Source organism: Numenius arquata, chromosome 12 (assembly GCF_964106895.1).
Source record: "Numenius arquata chromosome 12, bNumArq3.hap1.1, whole genome shotgun sequence".
In the NCBI taxonomy this organism is placed as follows: Eukaryota; Metazoa; Chordata; class Aves; order Charadriiformes; family Scolopacidae; genus Numenius; species Numenius arquata.
The window spans coordinates 26367073-26387961 of NC_133587.1; the positions used below are offsets into that span (position 1 = coordinate 26367073).

General features: G+C 41.8%; 1 protein-coding gene across 3 annotated transcripts in view; it reads left to right on the forward strand.

Annotated features, from left to right (window-relative positions):
• Positions 1-20889, forward strand: part of KIAA1217 (KIAA1217 ortholog) — a 179808-nt gene that overhangs the window by 69923 nt on the left and 88996 nt on the right. For 2 of the 3 annotated variants that reach the window (XM_074157757.1, XM_074157758.1), the window contains one exon: positions 13417-13612. In XM_074157757.1, the coding sequence (XP_074013858.1) occupies positions 13417-13612 (196 nt within the window). Of the gene's footprint in view, positions 1-4755; positions 4837-13416; positions 13613-20889 lie in introns of all 3 variants that reach the window. The other variant, XM_074157756.1, reaches the window with a different exon arrangement.

Genomic DNA, 20889 nt, shown 5'->3' on the forward strand with positions numbered 1-20889 from the left:
GCCCTGGGATGATGACTAATACAGTCAGTCAGCCCCAAGATATTAATCCTTGTCCTCCCTAAGTTACTGCACTTACCTTACAAGTAATCCTTTGGGTACTACCTTACAAGTGGTATTCACCAGACTTTTCTTATGACTTCGTTTGATGACATTCAGCAGATTCCTGGCAACTGTGCTTTCCTCCTATGACTCTTCACTTTCTACACCTTTTTCCAGGGCCACCACTCACTCTGTTTAGGTTTAAAGTTCAAAAGCAACATTTTTGGCAGCTGCTTCCTTTGTCTCTGGTACCTTTCTCATTACAATAAAGACTGGCTCCTGAAAATAGTTTTCTCTGTTTAACACCCCATCCTGCTCATACTTGCCAGTAGCGAGGCTCTGCAACCGTTCTGTTAGCTGTGTGCCGTGTTTCCAGTCTCCTCGGCCTTTAACATTTTCCACTCTTTTCCAGAGGAAATTACTTATGCTTTTTTGTTGATTTTCTCCATATTAATTTTATATGTCTAGCTGCCTGTATGAATCTGTTTCTTTGCCTGCCAATCCAACATGGACAAGAGTTGGTATGTCCTGTATTCTGGCTATATGCTTCCACAACTCATGAAGACTTAACACTAATTTCAACAGGAGTCTCTCTGCTCTCAGCGTATTTGGTAACAGACAGTGGAAAACCTGGGCATTCTTCTAGCTTACTGAGACAGGCTCACCTTTTATAGGTTGTCCTCATGCTGTTCAAGTTGGTCAAGTAATGTTCATTCAAGCCATCTAATCTGCACTCCCATATATGGGAATGAAATCACAGGTTCTGTACGACTCCATTTAGGAGGAGTTGCTGGCCAGCAGAGGTTGCTCAGAGCACATTAGTTGAGTGCTCTGCACTCTACAGCTCTTTATTTCTTAGTAAGTCCAGGGTTTTTTAATCTTTTGTGGGATTTACTCCAACATCCTGTTTCGGCCCTTATGCCGGGTATTTGCTCTGATACCTCACCTCTCCGGAACAATGACGGAGTCAATGAACAAAGCAGGAGATGGGGGATTGTCCCAGGAACCTGTCCCTGGGGTGGGCAAGATTGCAGTCCTTGCTGCATTTGGAAATTGCAAACCTCTCCTTGAATTCATTTCCCATCATTGTGGACTATATATATCCTTATGCGTGCCCACAGATGGAAAAAAAATAATATTCCCCTACAATCTAGGAGGAAAGGAAGAAATAGATCATAATTGTTTTCCCTCTTTAAATACCCTTGAGGTCATCAGAGTGCTGATGAAGGCATCGGTGTGGTGTTGAGTTTGGAAAGGAATACAGAAAGTTAAGAAATATTTTGGAAAGTTCCAAAGGAAGCCATGCTTCAGGTTTGGATTCAGACCCAAACGTCTTCAAATTTCATTCATAATAAGGGCTTTACGTGGGCTGCAGTAATGGTCTTGATTATATTTCTCCCATATTGGCATGTCTGGATCTTCTTTGCGTGATCCAAAGTTTGCTGCATAACACTGTGGAGGCCTCGTTTGCCTCCTTGTGCTACCTTACACAGAAATCAGTGCTGCTGCACTGCTGTTGTGGTTCTGTATTTGTGTGGTTCATTTTTTCCTGCAAGACTGTTTATTCAGAGAATGCTAACTCTTAATCCTGCATCATATCCGTATGATTTCAGATCAGCTCCCATAAGAGGAGGGAGAGATTTCTGGATCTAGGTGGACTAGTTTTAGATATTTTAACTGCAAATACTTGTCTATCCACTTGCTTTAAAATTACAATAAATACCATGTTACGGTAAGAAGAGAGGGAGAGGTGAGGATACAGACAATATTTTCCATGGATTGAGGGTGAGAAGTGTTACTGGTTTTGCCAAGCATCCTCATTTCCTTACCCACCCTGGGGTCAGAATTGACGTTTCACTTCCTTTGGGAGGAGGAGAGTCCAGAGAAAAGTGACACACTTTTAATTCCCCATGAGGTGCCAGGGTTTGAGGAAACTAAGTAGCTTGAGTTGGTCCTGTGCGATGGCTTTAGGGAGGGCAACTGTTGCATTCTTTTAATGCTGCCATTGTGCAGAGTAATGTCCCTTCCAAAGTGTGGTCTTGATGTGTAATCACACCTGAATGTCAAGCAAACATGCAGCATGAGTTTTTCGTTTGGAAGTCTCATGTATTTGGCATTGAGGTGGGATTTAGTCCTTAGAGAATCCATAACTTTTTTCCTTATAATCAGGAGAATAATTTAATTAAAGGACAAATAGAACTTCTCAGGTTTGCATGTGTGGGGTGGTGACATTATAAAAACATGAAAAACCCTAGTACAGTTTCAGTATTACTGAGACATTAGCAACAGACTGTTTTGTCTTTGTGGTTTGGAATTGGAATTTATCCAGTTGTTGCCGGAAGGCTACGTTTAATTTGTACCGTGTTTGCATAAATAGCTTATTTGTAAAAATCGCATTTTACTTGAACAATTCTAAATGATGCATTTATCATAGGGAGAAAAATGATCTATTGTTCTCTTTAAATAAAATGGTACTGCCCTTCCAAAGTATCCAATCGACAAAAACACGAAAAATCACAGCATACTTATATGTTGCTTATCTCGTCCCCAGAATCAGCTCTCATATGCTCATATCCTCTGGGTTTGTAAAATTCAAAAGATTCTTTGAATTACTTTCTTAATTATGATGTTGGCATTATAATTACTTGCTAAATAAGATTCTTTAACAATGACGTCCTTGTTATCAAAGCAGTTGCATTTCTTTGCCTGGTATGAATAGCTGCATGCTCTGAACAGGGCAGCAGCAGTTGTCGTGGGAGCCTGACTCTGGCTGAAGGAGGAATGGATTGCTTAGAGAAGGTTGTTTAGACCACTATACAAAATCTCTTTTACCCCCACATCAACCCCACAGGCAAATGAAAATTAAGGAAAATACAGGACCTCCACCTAAAAGGACTCAAACAGCAGTAGGCAATTTCTCCTCCTATTTGGATCTCATTCATGTGTTGGAGGAAAAAATGTTGGGGTTTTTGGCCCTTAAACTCCTTTCAGCACATTTTCACATTCTGTGTGCTTTAAGATCATATGTAGAATAGTAAAGAGAGATGTGATTGCAGAATACTTTTTAATCATACCATAGTTTATCTTTCATTCCTTTAAAAGTTGTGGCTAATCAAGAGCAATACAGTGTTTCTGAGTTCTGTTTGAAGGATTCCATGTCTCTGTAGTAAGTGTGAAACCAACACAGAAGTGTAATGACTGCTGCTAACTCCAGCCAAGATTTGTCTAATTCTTTAGGAAGAATTCGTATTTTGCCATTTCTCATCAGAAGTGGTTGCTAGATATATATTTGAACTCAAAGGGTTGTGGTCAATGGTTCAATGTCCAATTGGCGGCCAGTGACGAGTGGAGTTCCTCAGGGGTCGGTACTGGGACCAGTGCTGTTCAACATCTTTGTCGGAGACATGGACAGTGGGATAGAGTGCACCCTCAGCAAGTTTGCCAACGACACCAAGCTTGGTGGCGTGGTCGACACGCTGGAGGGAAGGGATGCCATCCAGAGGGACCTGGACAGGCTTGATAGATGGGCTCATGCAAATCGCATAAAGTTCAACCAGGCCAAGTGCAGGGTCCTGCACCTGGGACATGGCAATCCCAGGCTCAAATACAGGTTGGGCGGAAAATGGCTGGAGAGCAGCCCTGAGAAGAAGGACTTGGGGGTGTTGGTGGATGAGAAGCTCAACATGAGCCGGCAATGTGCACTGGCAGCCCAGAAAGCCAACCGGATCCTGGGCTGCATCAAGAGAAGTGTGGCTAGCAGCTTGTGGGAGGTGATTCTGCCCCTCTACTCTGCGCTCGTGAGACCCCACCTGGAGTACTGTGTCCAGCTCTGGAGTCCTCAACACAGGAAGGACATGGACCTGTTGGAATGGGTCCAGCGAAGGGCCACGAAGAAGATCAGAGGGATGGACCACCTCCCCTATGAAGACAGGCTGAGAGAGCTGGGGTTGTTCAGCCTGGAGAAGAGAAGGCTCCAGGGAGACCTTATGGCAGCCTTCCAATATCTGAAGGGAGCCTACAGGAGAGCCAGAGAGGGACTCTGTCAGGAGATGTAATGACAGGACAAGGGGTAATGGTTTTACATTGGAAGACTGGAGATTTAGATTAGATATTAGGAGGAAATTCTTTACTGTGAGGGTAGTGAAGCACTGGAACAGGTTGCCCAGGGAAGTTGTGGATGCCCCCATCCCTAGAAGTGTTCAAGGCCAGGCTGGATGGGGCTTTGAGCAACCTGCTCTAGTGGAGGTGTCCCTGCCCATGGCAGGGGGGTTGGAACTCAATGATGTTTAAGGTCCCTTCCAACTCTAACCATTCTATGATTCTGTGAATCTATGTGGCTCAACTCTTCTTATATTAGAAGAACATTCTCCATTTCTTTGGCGCACCACCACACATAGTGCATCCAAACCGAGTCCAGCAAGGGTCCTGAGAATACTGCATATTAAGTATGGATAGAGCATATTGTTCCCTGCCACATATGCCTTTCCTTCATTATTTTTCAGTGCCCTCTCCTCTCCTCTCCTCTCCTCTCCTCTCCTCTCCTCTCCTCTCCTCTCCTCTCCTCTCCTCTCCTCTCCTCTCCTCTCCCTCTTTCTCTACTCAGTATGCTTTCAGTATGCACAGGTTATTCTCTTTTAATTTCTGTTGTTCTCCATTTTCTTTTCCTGTTAACAATTATCTCTCCCCCTCCCCTTCTTTTCTCTCTTTGATCCACAGGTTTTGCAGTGCATGTTGGTCTCCCTTCATTCAGAACTTGACATTCAAAGGTACTTGATGAAAATTGAATCCTCTCAGAGAGTTAGTACTGTACTTTATTTTTTCTGCACTCTGCTGTGGATTGAGTTTGTTACCCTTTAACTGTGTGTGTCTTGCTTCACAACTAGCGTTCTCAAACAAAAATGGATCTGCATGCTTTTTCCCTCTCTATTTCACAGCAGTGAAGTGTCATTCATATAGATTAATTGCGTATGGGAGTGTGACGCATGTGCATCCTTTGACAATTTTTAATTCTGAGTTTTCCTTTAGTGGCATGATAGGCATGAAGTCCACACTCTTGTCTTAGATGCTTTGAAATCCACCAAAATGCAGTGGGAGGTCCTAGATAAATAAGTGATCCCTGTCCCAATTCTAATTGTAGTTATGCATTTAAACATACTTGGAACTGGTTTAAGTGGTAAAAGTCTTGCTGCAAGGTTAAGGACAGATCTGTGGGCACAGGAGTAAATATTTTTGTATTTGACATGCAAAAAAGCTTAGTTCTGCAACTTGCAAAATGATCTTATATATATGTACACTGTGCACCTCTGAAGTCACCTGTATCTCACCTTTCTCCCTGTTGAGCTCCTCTTCCACTTCTCTGTGGCTTGTGACACCATCGAGAAAGGATGTCTACTACAATTACTTTTTTTTCCCACTCAGGCAGTGCATGTGCACATGCCTTTTAGATACCTATGTAAAAGGTGTCTCTGCGCGGTTTTTACTGCAGTCAAAAGCACAATCACAAAAGCACTAAGATAGCACATGCTGGAAGCAAAGAAGGAGACTTTGGAGCATGCAGAGTGCACAGCAGCTTATTTGCACCTGATTTCCTGACTCGTTTTGTTTCCACTTCAGGATTTAAGTAGGCCAATAAACATGCCGACCACAGGGAAGGGTGGGAGAGGCAGAGGTGTGGAGAGCAGTAACGCTTCTCCCTCCTCTGCCAAGGAGATGGCCTCGAGGGAGGAAAAAAGAAGTGAAAGGGCAAGGTGACGAGTTGGAAAAGAGGAGCAGGAGAAGCTCTTCTCTTCTACAGCATTTATGTTGCAGCAGGCTCCTAACTCTCCCCAGGTGCCAGAGCAACAAGCTCTGATAAGCGCTTCATCACACGTTTACTTCCATGAGTAGAGGCTAAAAATAAGTCTCTGGTGTGGGTGTGCTGCTGCCAGAGGCCCCTCTGCCTCCTGCTTGCTTTTCCCAGGTGTTTCTTCTTGCTGGGGGCTGGCAGCACCCACCAGCCTGGCCCACACAGAGGGCAGCTCACACCCTGCCCCAGAGACCTCGCTCCCACTCACCAACCTCCGTGTTGATCGCTCTTTTTTTGGTTATTTTTAAAATAGCATGTTAATGAAGAACTCCTTCCTAGCTTGTAGAAACACAGAAAAACAGGTTTTTCCAGGACAGCCACATCTCATTCCTTTGCTTTGGGAAACAAACACCACAAAACCAGACCCTCCTCCTATTTTCCTTAGGGACATGTGTGGGAGAACAGGGATGGGTAGATAATAATTTTCTTGAATCAGAACACACTATCCCCTAGGTACATTTAGGCATCTGGTATATATTCTTTCCCTGCCCCCCCTCCTTTTTGCATGTGGTTTTAAGCATGTAAAGATCTTTCCCCTTTAATCAGCATAATGACAGTTTTTGTTTAAATCACCCCTTTTAATCTGCAGAGTTCTCATGACGGTTTTGGGGATTGTGTAGGTAGGAGTTACCTCACCCGCTGCTGATGAAATGCAGCCATCTCCCGGATGGAACAGGGGGTCACGCTGGCTCATGAATACTTCACAGTAGGGTTTTTAGGAGAGAAAAGAGAAATAGCTTCCAACTGCCATAAGATTTTAATTAAGACAAATGTTGATGTCCAGGCTGGAATTTATGGATAACTTATTTAAACAAAGTAATAATAAACTGAAACTATGATGCAAGAATATGACAGAGACTGTGAAAGAACAAATTTTGCTGTGAGCAAAATTGATGGAGCCGTAGAAGCCTTTGTGGGGAAAAATAGTTAGGTGATCAGTCACTTTTAAAATTTGGCTATCACATATAAATAAATACTTCATGTCACAGAGCATTAGAATAAAGCAGAGAGTTATACAATTTTATTTTAAAATGAAAGACTTCTTTCACTCAGTGTGATTTTTTGCTTATTACCAGTGGGTGACTGTTAGTTTTGTCTATCATTTTACTTCAGTTTCTACCCTAAAATCTCAGGCTGCCATTTGTATAAAGAGAAAACCTTGGTTTTGGACAGGAATATTTTTACACTTTAACGTGGATGGCTTGGGTTTTTCTGATATTTCATGTATTCCAAAGAGATGCCACAGCATGTTGCATATTTCAGTCTGGACTTGTCCGGACCAATTAAGCTGCTCTTAGACGGGCTGCTGAGTTCCTTAGGGCAACATTTTCAAATGCAAGTTCCTCCAATTAAACATCTGAATAAGGGGTCTGGCAGCATAAGTGCTGAGCACCTACAGCTTTTATTGCTTCTAATGAATATCTTTACTGTAAACATACAGCTTTCCTGAAGAACAGGCTTCAATTTATCTAGGTGCTTACAGTTAGGAACCAAAGTTTGTAAATGTTGCTTTATGTCAGTCATTTATAACAAAGTTTCATGAAAACCTTTCTCTGATAACTCTGGGGATCACCCTGCTGAAGAACATGCCATGGTCCTGCAAAGGACAAGCAGGAGTTGGCAGGCTGCGGATGTCCTGCTTGGTCATTCACAGCACTCAGGATTAACAGAAATGGGTTTTGGCGGCTTGCCAGAGCAGGCAGCATGCAGCTGGCCACCAACAGGAGCTAGCAAGGCTCCTGGGAAAATGTGCAGATTTTTAGGATGATTTGAATATCATTGCAACCTAAAAATATGGCAGATAAGTTCTGACACATCATTAGATGTATTTTTTTCTTCTAGATGAAAGAAACTGAGGTCAGCATCAGTAAATACAAAGAATGGGGATAAAGATCCTGTCAAGAGCAGAGAAGAGTTTTGCCTTCAGATACATTCATAGAAATGAGTAAAATAACCACTCGGAGTGACGTCCTGACCCCAACATAGCATTGGGCTCTGGTAACGTGTAGCTGTGAGTGAGCATTACCAGGCTTTAATGCAGCACCTTCCTGTGGCAGCTGGTGCCATTGGCTGAGTTATCTTCCCCTCCTTCTTGTTCATGCTGGGAGGGAAGGGGAATGCTTTCTTTTACCTTACTTGGGAAATTTTTTCTGAGTCTGTTTCCTCCCTTTCTCAGAGCGTGAAAAGATCTGCACTGGGGCTGTACGTTAGGTTCACGTACACTGAATTCATTGCTTTGCTTAATTACCATGATTCGGGGAGGGCTCTGTGATTTGTGCTGTGTTTGCTTTCCTCCTGTGGTGAGTGCGGTGAACTCAGGCTTTCCCCTGGACCACCGGGCGGCAGCCGAGGGGGAGGTTGGGCAGCATCCAACACAGAACATGCCTCAAAGTCAGGGAGGCTGGAGGCAAGTGCGGTACCTTCATTCAGTGGTAGGGACAATGGGCAACCGTGGCTTGGGCACTGTGTCTCTCCTTATCAAGGAGGAAACAATTCTGGGCATTCATACCATAGAAATGAATATTGCCACCAAACTCAGAGTTCTCATGAGCAAGGACTGGCTTTGTAACTTGTTGTTATCGATTCAACAGAAAACAGTGAAACATTTGTGTTCAAAATACAGAAATAAAAGCCAGACACATCTGCTGGCCCATGAGCAGGCATCGGGGAATAGTACAGATAACTCCTACAGAGTCTGCACGGTGTCAAGTGGGCAGTTGCTCTCCGGCTCTCTTCAGGTCCCGAGAGCACGGATGCTGGCACGCGCCTGCTCATGGCACGGTGCTGCGTCCAACTGATGGTGTCTGAAAGGAACATGCCACACATTTTTGTATCTCATAATGGTGAAGTAACACACAGAGAAAAGTAAGCTTGTTGTGAAAGATGGTTTTATGTTGCATTCAGCTGCTGAATCACCTCCCCGCCCCCATTTCCCCCAGTGAGAGAGAGTATCCTAGTGCATCCATTGCACAGATGTATTATGAACTTTAGTTTATATAGACATGTATAAGCATTAAACTTTTCTGAGAAAGTGCTATTGAAAACATTGTTACAATAAATTCTTAAAAATAAGACCATGTGGGTAGTATTCACTTTCTCTCCAACAGCATATGTCACTAATAGCATGTCCAGACAAGTAAAACGTAGTAGTTGTGATAATATGGGACCCCAAAGATTTTGGATCTTTGGAAAAAGCAGATCCTTCATTCAGACAACTTTAATTTGGACAATTTGACACAAATGTGATGAAGAAATATTATTGTTGTGGTAATAAGAGCTCATGTGCTGTGGCAATATTTCAGAGTTAATAAATTCATCATACATTAAACACAGCCTGTTTATATGCATATTTGCAGTCTGTCACGCATCCAGTAGCCATCTTCGGCACAAGTCACAGGATGAACAGTTTACTTGAAGGTCAAGAAAAGCAGGTTTCCATTTTTCTTTTCATTTTTCTTCTTTATTTGAAATGTCAAGAAGACACTCAAATGGGGTTTTTGCCTATGCTAAGTGTGTTCTTTAGAGCACTTGATTGGAAAGAGTTATTTTACTAGTGCTGTATTATTTTTTGCTGTCTTTGTTTACCATTTGTACACTGCCAGGAATGCTAGCAATGTTGAAGATGTGTATGATAAGACTTTTCTCCTGAAGAGAGAAGTTTCTGTCAAGTTAAAGGCTAAGGAAGTTCCTGGAGACAGAAAATAAAAAGTGTGAATTGATCAAGAGATCAAATTAAATCCTTCTTCAGGTCATGGGATTTTTTTTCTTAGTTCTTTTTTTGTCTGTGAAAATGTGTGAAACAAATTTACAGGAGAGAATTCTGAAAAGAAAAAGAAGGAAAAAAAAGGTTTCATTTATTAGTAATTAGTATGGAAATTAGTATGGAAAATAAGTGGAAACGAGCATGGAAGGATGTTATGAAGAGCAGAGCTATAAAACTGGGTAGAACAAAAGAGTGATGGCATTAGTGGAAGCAAACATGAGCAGAGGAGCAGCAGCATTCATTGCTTTCACTGGATTTATGCAACATGTGGTTACAGCAGCATCCTGACTCTAGTCGCAGCAGTCTCCACTGCGACACTAGTTGGGTTCTGATGGGTCCTGAGACATGGGCTGTATGGTGAATATTTATTTTGTAAATGCTCATACTGCATGCTAGTTCCTGAAAAGTGAGTATTTAAAGGGACACTTCCTGAAATTTTATTTTAAGTTTTTGAATAATTTTAAAATGTTAGTGAATGTTCTGTGGAAAAAAAATATATATGGTATGATTTATTAAATATTTCTTTGCCATCTGTCTTATTTATCTTATTCGATGTTGGAATCAACATGCCAAATAATTGTTACAAGAATTGGATAATGCTGAAGGTTTCTGCCCTGCTTTCTTGACTGTCTTTACAAGTCCTTGTAGTTCATTGCTCCGTAAGCGTTGCTTGTCCTCTCCCCACTTCATGGGGTGTTTTCCTAAGAAGAGCTGCCTGGGAATCGCTTGGTTATTAAGTAGCATCAAGCCTAGTGCTCATTGCCAATAATAAGAATGCTTTCTATTAAATGTGCACTCATATCTCTCAGTTACTTGAATAGCCACTGTTGTTGCTGTGTTTGAGGATTTTGTAATGTTTAAAATTCGGTATTACTCCTGAAATGCAATGTTTACACAAGTTGAGCATGACAAATAGCTTGAAACCCTTTATAAAGCATATATGTATAGATGGTGGATCTCATTAATAGCTACGTTGGTTTTATGTTTGCAGTACTTCACTAACTAGAGTGGAACTACTATGGATTTGTACTGGTGTATGTGAAGAACAGGACTGGGCTTCAGGTGTGAGCAGAATCTGTGATGTGCCTCTGCCTTGCTTCAGAAGGCTCCGGTACTCCTCCTGGGGCTGCAGAGGGAGGGACTCTTTATCAGGGAGCGTAGTGATAGGACGAGGGATAATGCTTTTAAACTGAAAGAGGGGAGATTTAGATTAGATACTAGAAAGAAATTCTTTACTGTGAGGGTGGTGAGACACTGGCCCAGGTTGCCCAGAGAAGTTGTGGGTGCCCCCATCCCTGGAAGTGTTCAAGACGAGGCTGGATGGGACTTTGAGCAACCTGGTCTAGTGGCAGGTGTCCCTGCCCATGGCAGGGGGGTTAGAACTCGATGATGTTTAAGGTCCCTTCCAACCTAAACCATTCTATGATTCTATTTGGGCTGAGGAATGAGGGATGACAAAAAGGAGTTTTTTTAGTCACAGTAATGCTGGTGTTATCATCCAGGGGTGTCTGAGGTGCTGTATGTTGGTTTCTAAAGAATTGCCCCAGGGACAACCAGAGAAACACAGCATTGCTGAGGTTGGCTCCATCTGCGCATTGACAGGACGTGATGGGCGACTGCACAGCTGAAACTGTGACTGTTGCTTCTGGTAATGGAATATCCCCTTACTGCTTCGACATGCACCTGTTCCTATGTGTCGATAAACTATGGACATGTAACTGCGTGTCTCAAATGACATCTGGGGATTCAAATGAAAGAGAAACAAAAAGTAAGCAAAAGCAAAGCAAAATAAGCTTGATTGATATTACCAAATTTTCTTTTTTTTCTTAAAGAAACAAAAGCAGTGTCCTTCCCAGCAAACTCTAAAGTTAAAGACCTTTTGCAGGTTGATTTTGTTGCTTTTTTTGCATCTTGTTTTCTTTTTAGTTACGGTGTTCTACAAAGTGAGAATTAGTGCCTTCTAGCTCCCTATTAATGGATACATAGAGATAAGTTATTAATCAGTACAAGGAACTATAAGCTGTAATGACTTGGCTTGGTATTACTTCTGTAATATGCCCGTGTAAATAAAATACTTCAGCAGTTATGGTTCCCAAACCATTTTGGAAAGTTGAATGAAGAAGTACTGACTAATCAAATTCTTTCTCTGTGTTTGCAGGTCACTTGTCACCTTTGTAAATTTTCAGGCACAAGTCCCTGTATTTACAACCTGCAGACTAGTGCTGACCGTGTCAGAGACACTTCAAAGCATACTTTAATTTGCTGAGAGCAGATGTTGTTAGCCTTAAGTCCTGCAAAAATTCAGTGCGCTTGAACAATTTCACTGCAGGATGTTGGATAATACCTAATACTTTAATATTAGCATTTCAAAAATGAAAAGTTCTGGAGGATTTCATTTTCTTGTGAGGTATTTCTAAGTTGTAGAAGTTCATGAGCAACTGTACAACTTGGCAACAGCAGGCCTCTGTAGCCAGCTAATGAAAATCTAATAAAAGTTAAAGTTCTTCATACTTTCAAGGTCACATAGGGAATATTATGTGATGCATGCTATTGCTGAAACAAGCTCACCTAATTTCACTTGGAAAACCACTGAAGAAACCACATGTCAGCAAGATAAGTCATCTTGGCTTTCCAGAAAGAAGCAAAAATCTTTTCTGGATCTTGACAGCATCTTCGAACCTAGGAGTTGAAGTTGATTTTAATACAGGGGATTTTTAATGTATTAGCATCTGACCTTAAATAATAGGGAAGAGGAAAGCAAATATGTTTTATGACATCTTGTGCCTGATGCTGATTATAAGCCTTTATAAAGTTGATATTTACATACTGGTTTTGGGACAGAGTAAGCTTGCTTTGCTTTGAATTTCTGCTTGTACAGTGTCTGTTCTAGTTTGTTGTGATATAGAGTTTCTTTGAGAGACTGGAAAATTACTCTTCCAAAGTAATAGTAACATGTGGTGAGAGAGTTTCACTAAACAGTATTGAATATACTTCTTAAAGCAACCCCTCTTTGTAGAAAGCACTTACAATGTCACTTACAGTTAGCAAAAAAATGTTCAGGACGTATCTCCTATTGAGTGTGTTTTTATTAGGCAGATCTTACAACGACAAGTCAGTAGAAGTGCATAAATGAAACAATCTCCCTCTCCTCCCGAGAGAGTCAGCTTTTTCCAGGCACTGTGTTTAGCAATTTACTAGTATGATTGCTTGATTGAAATAAAAATCATACTTAATTTGGTCAGTTAATGAAGACATTTCTTATTTGTATGGTGCAACAAAAAGCAAAATAATTGTTTGTGATTTCAGCTAGAAATGTTGGACGGCTATTTTGGCCTTACTACATACTACTTTCATAGTGGCACAGCAGAATATACTGAGATGGATAGCTTACAGCTACATCACAGTAATTCTTTTCAGAGGCTTTTTCTTAGTAGACTTGTCAACATAAGTGTGTGTGTGTGTATGGACACGCCTATGCTATAGTGGTTGGTTGAGCAGCAAGGAATGGCATTACCATACATCTCCTCAGCATATATCTTATCCTCAGGGCCTTGTTAGCAGCAAAATTTTCAATATGGATGTACAACCATAAAAACTATAGCAGAATACCCAACAACACTGTTTTCCTAAATAATCTATACAGAATTGACCTTCAGCATACCAGGATTTGAAGAAGTTTGGACTTCTTCCTTCTTTTCTTTTTTTTTTTTTTTTTTTTCACCAATATTCCAGTTTCAGTACACCAATAACGAAATGTTCTGTTTTACAGACAAGAAGCCCAAAGCCGTCCCAGAGCCCACAGCCCAATTTGGGTGACCAGACAGAACACCTCTCTGAAGCGTCTGCTGATTCCTTAGAGGCCATGTCTGAGGGCGATTCCCCAACCCCCTTTTCGAGGGGCAGCCGTACACGGGCGAGCCTTCCTGTGGTGAGGTCGGCAAACCAAACAAAGGAAAGATCACTGGGTAAGACCCTGCTTCAGTCCTTCTCCTCTCTGCTCTTAGCCTGTGTTTTCCCTTTGTGTGCTGAAAATAGTCTTTAAATAGTTTGGGTTTAAAAAATTAAAGACTTTGGTAGCCCGTTATTTTTAATGTCGGGTTGTTCACTGGAAGTGAGCTTAGTATGGGGTACTGAATAACTTGGGGGAATGGTGAAACTATTTTCATAAGATCTGAAAGTGTGCTGGAAACATGGTAGACAAGGAGAAAGACACAGACCCTGACATGAAATGCTGACTAATGGTTAAAACCCAATATTGCAAATACTTTTTGCTAAGCTTGTACACTACGTGGCAGTGAATTTAGTTTTTTTACAAGTTTTCAGACAGGAGATCTCTTCAAAGCCAGACCTGGTTGGAAGAAGACTAGAGATATTATTGCCTGACAGATCAGGCTCTTAGTGAAAAGATTTGGTATTTGCGTGGCGGTAGCTTTCCAGGCAGAGGATTTGAATGGGTATGCTGACAGAGATGCCCTTTACTTTGGGGCAGCACCCTTCCATCTGCATGATGACATGGGTGATATGATAGCACAGGTGGACGTCTCTGCTTCCCGCATTCTTCCCATATCTCAGGGTTGAATTAAGCCCAACTGTGAACCAGAGCTCCTTTTATAAGGACGGATTTTGTCCCGGAGACTCTGCTCTCAGCTGATGGATGGTAGGAGTAAAGGTTGTTTTTTTGAGGGAGGACACCAGAGGGCAGTTAAACTGCTGTGAGAAGGCCACATTAACTCGCATGCGGATTGCTGAGGAAGGCAGGTTTTGCTCAGAGGTAATAAACTGAAATGCTGCTTTCCTGTAGACTCATCTCCCAACATACAGAGTGACATAAACCAAAGGCTGGGCTGTAAATCATACCATGCTTGTAAGCTTGTCACGGTGGTTTACTCATTCCTCAACAATCTAAGACAGTTTCTGTCAAGAGTATTATGATATCTGACAAACACAACAAATGAGAAGAAAACAGGGCTGGAAGGTCTGGAAGGGGTCTCTGCCACCCCCAGAGCTGGCAAGTGCAGAGCAGTGGGGCTGGGTACAAGGGGTTGCTCCCTGCCCATGTCAGCTCATGGAGTGGCACTGCCACCCTCCCAAAGCCCGTTGGGCCACCAATTTGTCAGGCTCTTTGGGGAGAAAAGTTGAAGGCCCCAACCTAGACAAGACTTTTTGTTTTAGAGGTGCTTTTAAGAGCAAGTGCGTAGCACATCTATGTTTACTATATGTGCAGAGGATTCATCTCTGCCTATATGTCACTGCTGGCTAGGGTATCATCAGAATGGCTTGCTTCACCCTGAGATTTTCCCGAAAACATGTATTTGCTTCAATGTGATGTCAAGTGTATTGGGTCTTTGCAGGTCGACGTGCAACTCACAGTCCAGCCTCACCATGTGGGTTTCAGCTGGCGTTGGGCGATTACCCCAGGCCACGTAGGGTATCTGAGCTCTGAACTTGTGTTTCGCATGTGAGCTGAGAATTGATAAACAACTTTCTGAAAGTTTTTTGTTGGCATCAAAGGGAGTGGCCTCCTATGCACCAGTGCTGTGTGCAGTGTTTTCTCCCCCAAAAGCTGAACTAGAAACAGCTTTCTCATTGTCAGTGTCATCTGAGAAGAATACGACAGCCCTGTTTCTGGAAAAGAATCAAGTGCTCATCACTATGAATTAACCTGGTAGGTTATAGGAAGGGCTATACTGGATTACACTAAGAGTCCATCTGGCCCCATATTTTGTCCCCAGGAGGGACCATAGTCTAGCTCTTGCTAGTCTAGGCAAGAGTAAGAACAGGGGAAGTATGTGTATGTATGATCCTTCCCTCAAGTACTCTCCCAGCCTCCAGCTATCTTTAGCTTAGGGATTTCGTGGTAATGGTTTCTGACTGTGTAATAACCTTCAAGAGCTGTCTCCTCCAGGTAGTTGTTCAGTCTCCCTTTGAACCCATGTAAATTTTTCACATCCGAAACAGTGCAGCTGTGACTTTGGCAAGCTTTACTGGTTTAGTGCCCAACCATTGCTTTTCCCTTGCTTTGTTTTGTATTTGCTTATCTGCTCCAAGTTAATGTCCTGCCCCCTTGTCCTTGTGTTGGAAGTGACAGCAAACTTAGATCTCTATCTGTTCCCCCTGAGCCATCTCTGATTTTGTGGGCCTGTCGTTTCCCTCAGGTCATCTCTTCTCCAGGCTGAGAAGTGCTGCTGTAATAACTTGTTCCTTACCCAGAAACCATCCTCAACATCTGATTATCATTGTTGCCCTTCTTTGCACTTTTTCCACTTCAGCAGTATCTTTGCTAAAATGGGAGGACCAGACCTGCAGAAGCTCACTGTTAGGTAGTCCACTCTTAAACCCTTTTTTAAGCATCTGTTGCATATGCTGAAATGTGTTGTCCAGGTCCTAGTGGAGGACAGTCACATGAAGCTGTGCCATTTTATTTAATGGCCAGGATTTCAGACTTTGCAAGGCACCCTATCTTAGCCTTTCATATACTAAAAAAAAACCAAAACACCACAAACAAACAAACAAACAAACCAAAAAAACCCACCAAAAAAAAAAAAAGAAGAAAGGAAGCAATGTAATATGAAGCATTTGAATTGAGAGTCTTTAGATTTGAAACTGGAGCAAAATAAGCCTTTTCCCACTTGCATTGCAGGAGGGGTCACAGCTATGTGTGTAGCTTAAGGGATCATCACACTAGCCAAATAGGAAGTAGTATATTTTCACCACCCCATGATCTGTCATTTTCAAGTTGTTCCAGGAACTATTAATAGCAAATGGTTTGTTTTAAAAGATAGTCTAAAAATGATTCTGAAATAGTTCAAGTTTAGATTATTATTCTTCAATGTGTTTCTTTTACAATAATGTCCTTTTCAGTCTTTTCTGCCAGTGCGTTCTAATACCACCATGAGCAATGTTCTGAGATTTTTATTTTGAGACTCCTTGCAGAGTGTGGCCCTCTTAGGATTGTTTTTACTTCCAGCAGTACAAGGGGAGTGTTTATTTTTTAAAAAACAGGAAACTGTTTGTAACTTCAATTTTAAAAGTGTCATGAAAATATTTCTGTTCACATGATTTTAAACAAGCTATGTGTAGTCACCTCCCTTTTATTAATTAATTTTTTAATTTAATCTAATTTAAATACAAATTATGTTTTGATCCTCAGTCAACATAATTTCAGTGAGGAAAATGACCAACTTTTGTGAATTTTTATTAGTTTTACATTTAATATCTAAATGTTGTTTTTAAAACCTGATGTTTTCTTTTGAAATTCTAATTCTTCTATAGGTTCCTGTTTTATTAACTACATATGAGTCAGGTTTTTTTTAAATTGTGGTCTAAGTTAACACGGAGCCTAAGAAGGAATAGTGGTAATGCATTTTGGCTACCCCAACATCATGGTTTTGTCAATCGGGACTAATCTAATAGGACACGGTATTCTGACATGTGAGGGTATGGCGTGCCATGTGGAGTTGACCCAGAAAACAGTATTCCAATTGTGGGCCCATTTAAAATTTCAGCCACAGCTTTCAAAGTGAAGGTCTTTCTTGGCTAAGAGGTCCGTCAGAAATCGGCACTTGTCTCATCAATTTGCAGCCTGAAGAAGAAACAAGATATTAAAATAAATTAATTCACTGTGCAAGAGAAAATTAAATGTAGTTTAAAATACCTATTTGAAAGCTGGGAGTTCTTCCAGTGCGATAACTGTGGGAAAAAATTATCTAGCAAAACTGTCAGAGCGAGAATCAGCTGAAACCTGGAAAGTGCTCAAAAGCTTTCAACGAACTTCACTTGCAATTTGCCTGGAGGAAGCAGAACCTGACAAGTGCTCAGCAGCCAGCCTGTGCCCGCACCGCAGCTCGGTACCCCCGCAACCAAATGAAGACTGATGGATGTTTTCACTTGTAGTCTCTCTTGTGGCACAGCTGGACCAAGGACGGGCCAGGTCCTTTGTAACAGCAGGCGCTGGCTTCCTCTGTGGTGACCGGGTGGTTGGGGTGGTTGAGTCGCAGCCCTGAAGGGCAGGGTGTGATTAACACCTCTAATTGCAGTAACAGCTGTAAGTGCTCCCGCAGGATCGGGCTGTACAGGCAGGGTTGGACTAAGGAAGAATATGGTATTAGGAGGGATTTCCATAAATGCATAAGGATGTGGGTTTGAGAAATCACTGAGGAGGATGAAGCTTTATGGCTCGCAGGCTGCAGGCACTTTCTCTGGGTGTCCCGGCCAGGGCTCCCAGCTGCTCTGGTCCAGATGGATAAGAAGCAGAGGATGATTTAGCTCCTCGTTGTCAAACCTGTGCCTAAAATTAGATGGCATTGAAAGGCCTCTACAGAAATGTCTGATTCTGCCAACATTTACATTTTGTTTGCCTTCAGAGGGATTACTCACAGGAGTAAAATCACACAACTGCGTAAGGACTGGCATGGGAGTGGTCTTAAACAATCATGGAATATTCTGAACATTATTTGTTAGCTCCCCAACCCCAAGTTTTAGCAGGCACAGTTTTTAGTGTCTGTTAATTAGTTTGCTGCCACCTTCTATGGAAATACTGTTAACTGATTATAATAGTAACACCCAGATCTGTTGTAGCATTTCTTGCAAAGCCTGTTAAAAAGAGATTCCGGGCCATAGTTAAAATTTTACACATAGGAAAACTTTTTGTCACCTGATGGTAGAAATAACCCTCTTTACATGTGTATGCAATGTTTTGTAAGACTTACACAGAAAAATATAAATGTCAAAGGTAGACTTATATATTATCTTGGTGGTAATTAATTGTTGTTTACTATTTATGAGCTAGAAATTAAAATAGGCATGTTAAATCAGGTAGAAGATATATGAATGGCCATAGATTTTATAAGAGAAGTCTGTGATTTGTTAGGAGTGGCACTGCCCTCTCAGAGCCCTTAGGGCCAGATTCAAGCCTAATGAAGTCAGCAGAATCTTCAGTTTAGTTCATGGGAGAGGAACTCCCTGGGAACTGCATTTCAAGTTAAGGCTGAGTATAGCTTTAATGTATTCAGTCATCTTAAAGAAATTTTCCCTATCTTGTCTTTTTACAGTGTATGCAAAGCAGCCAACATGCAAAAAGATCATGTAAATATTTGCTGTCATGGTCAGATACATTAACATGGGCTGCCAGGACTATAGGAAAAGCAGCCAGAAACAACTAGTTCCAATTATTGAATTTAAACACAGATCCTGGGAAATTAAAATATTCGAAGGTAACAGCAGTTTTCCTGTCCAGCTTTTCTAGCCTTTATCTTCTTTCATATTTCTTCAAATTATAGCTGAAGTTCTTGGACTTTGAAAGAAAAAAACCCAAATCAACACCTCCTACCTGAAATATTTTGTGTCAAGAGAGCAAAAGAAGGTAAACAATCATATCAGCATATTGTAGTGTTGGGAGTTTTATCTGTTTCATTTATTGCCCTTACATGATTTGTGAAAGACAGCTATATGGAAGAGTGAAATAAGGGCCTTCCCAGGCTAGCACTTGTGCACTCAATTATTGCTTACTTAACACATTCTTCCCCCTATAAGAGAATGTCTTGTGTGTACCAGAAAAAAATGCTTCAAAGAAGCAAGTTCTTATTTAGTACATACTATGTCAACAGAAGCACATTCTGTCTGCCGCTCAAAAGCTGATGAGCAGTATATTTTAGATGCTGAATTTGGCTCCATTGCAACAGGCTGTATCAGCATGGATCCAGTGGGTTCATTGCAGTGATACTGGAGCAGATGTGCGGTGTGCTAAATAAAACCATTACCTATGCAAGCCTGTATCTGTCACTGCTGTATCTGTTAAATATTTTTTGAATGCAATCTTTCTTACTTATCTGCACTGCACTAAAAATAAAGGACCCCGACTGAAAATGGGACTTCACCATGTTGGGCAATACAATAGTGAGAAAATACTGCAGGACCTTGCAACATGAATAAACCAGAATGAAAAGTGGTGAAAATAAAGGGAGAGGTAGAGTAATTAGGGTCCAAACTGATCAACTGAATAAAGCTATGTTAAGATGGCAGTGGCTTTCCTCTTTACCCCAAATCATGCCTGCACAGAAGGTGCAATGTCTTTGTCCTACTCTACATTCACTTCTTATTCTGATTTAGCAGCAGCAATTTGGGCTTTCAGCATTTGGTGTCTGCTGGAAGAGGGATTTGGCAGCTGGAACAGCTGGTACAGGCCAAACTGCCCTTCAGAGGAAAGGTAGGAGGCCAGATGGAGCTGTCCCATGGGTCGTACCTGGCAGAGAACCTATCACTTGGACAAATTGGATCTAATTTTCATGTTAGGTAAAATTTGTAAGTCTATCTCTAACACAGTAAGTCACACAAACACCAGACCAGACATTTGCACATGGGGCATGCAAAGAAAAAAAGCGTATTGCAATTCCATGCCTTGCAAGGCGTGCAAGATTTTGGCCAAGCAGAGAAGTATAGTACTGTCCTGTCCCTCAGCACAGCGTATGTGCCACCAGTGCTGACAGAAAGTCTCTGAATGAGGACAGCTCTTGGATTTAGTTGTTGCTCCCAATACTGCTTATGTATTTAGGTTGTGATTCTAATGCATAGTTACTATGCTGGGCCTGAGTTCAGGCTTTTGTTCTCAAAGGGAAATTCTGTCATCTCTGTGGTATCATGTAAGACTGTCTCTTGTTTTTGTTCTCATTCTCTCTCTCTCTCTGTCTTTTGCGTTTTTGGCTATAGAGTAGCCCAATTTAAAAAGGATAAGAGGATAATCACTGCAACAGAGGCTGGTGGATAGCCTGCTGATTAGAGTACTCTCTTGGGATATTAGGGGCAGCAGAATCATAGAATGGTGAGAGTTGGAAGGGACCTTAAAGATCATCTAGTTCCAACCCCCCTGCCATGGTCAGGGACACCTCCCACCAGACCAGGTTGCTCAAAGCCCCGTCCAGCCTGGCCTTGAACGCTTCCAGGGATGGGGCAGCTTCTCTGGGCAACCTGTTCCAGTGCTTTGCCACCCTCACAGTAAAGAATTTCTTTCTAGTATCTAATCTAAATCTTCCCTCTTCCAATTTAAAACCATTACCCCTTGTCTTGTCACTACATTTCCTGACAAAGAGTCCTTCTCTGGCTCTCCTGTAGGCTCCCTTCAGATATTGGTAGGCTGCTATAAGGTCTCCCCAGAGCCTTCTCTTCTCCAGGCTGAACAACCCCAACTCTCTCACCCTGTCTTCAATGGTCTGAGCAACTCTCAAGATGGGAGCCCTTCTGGATAAAT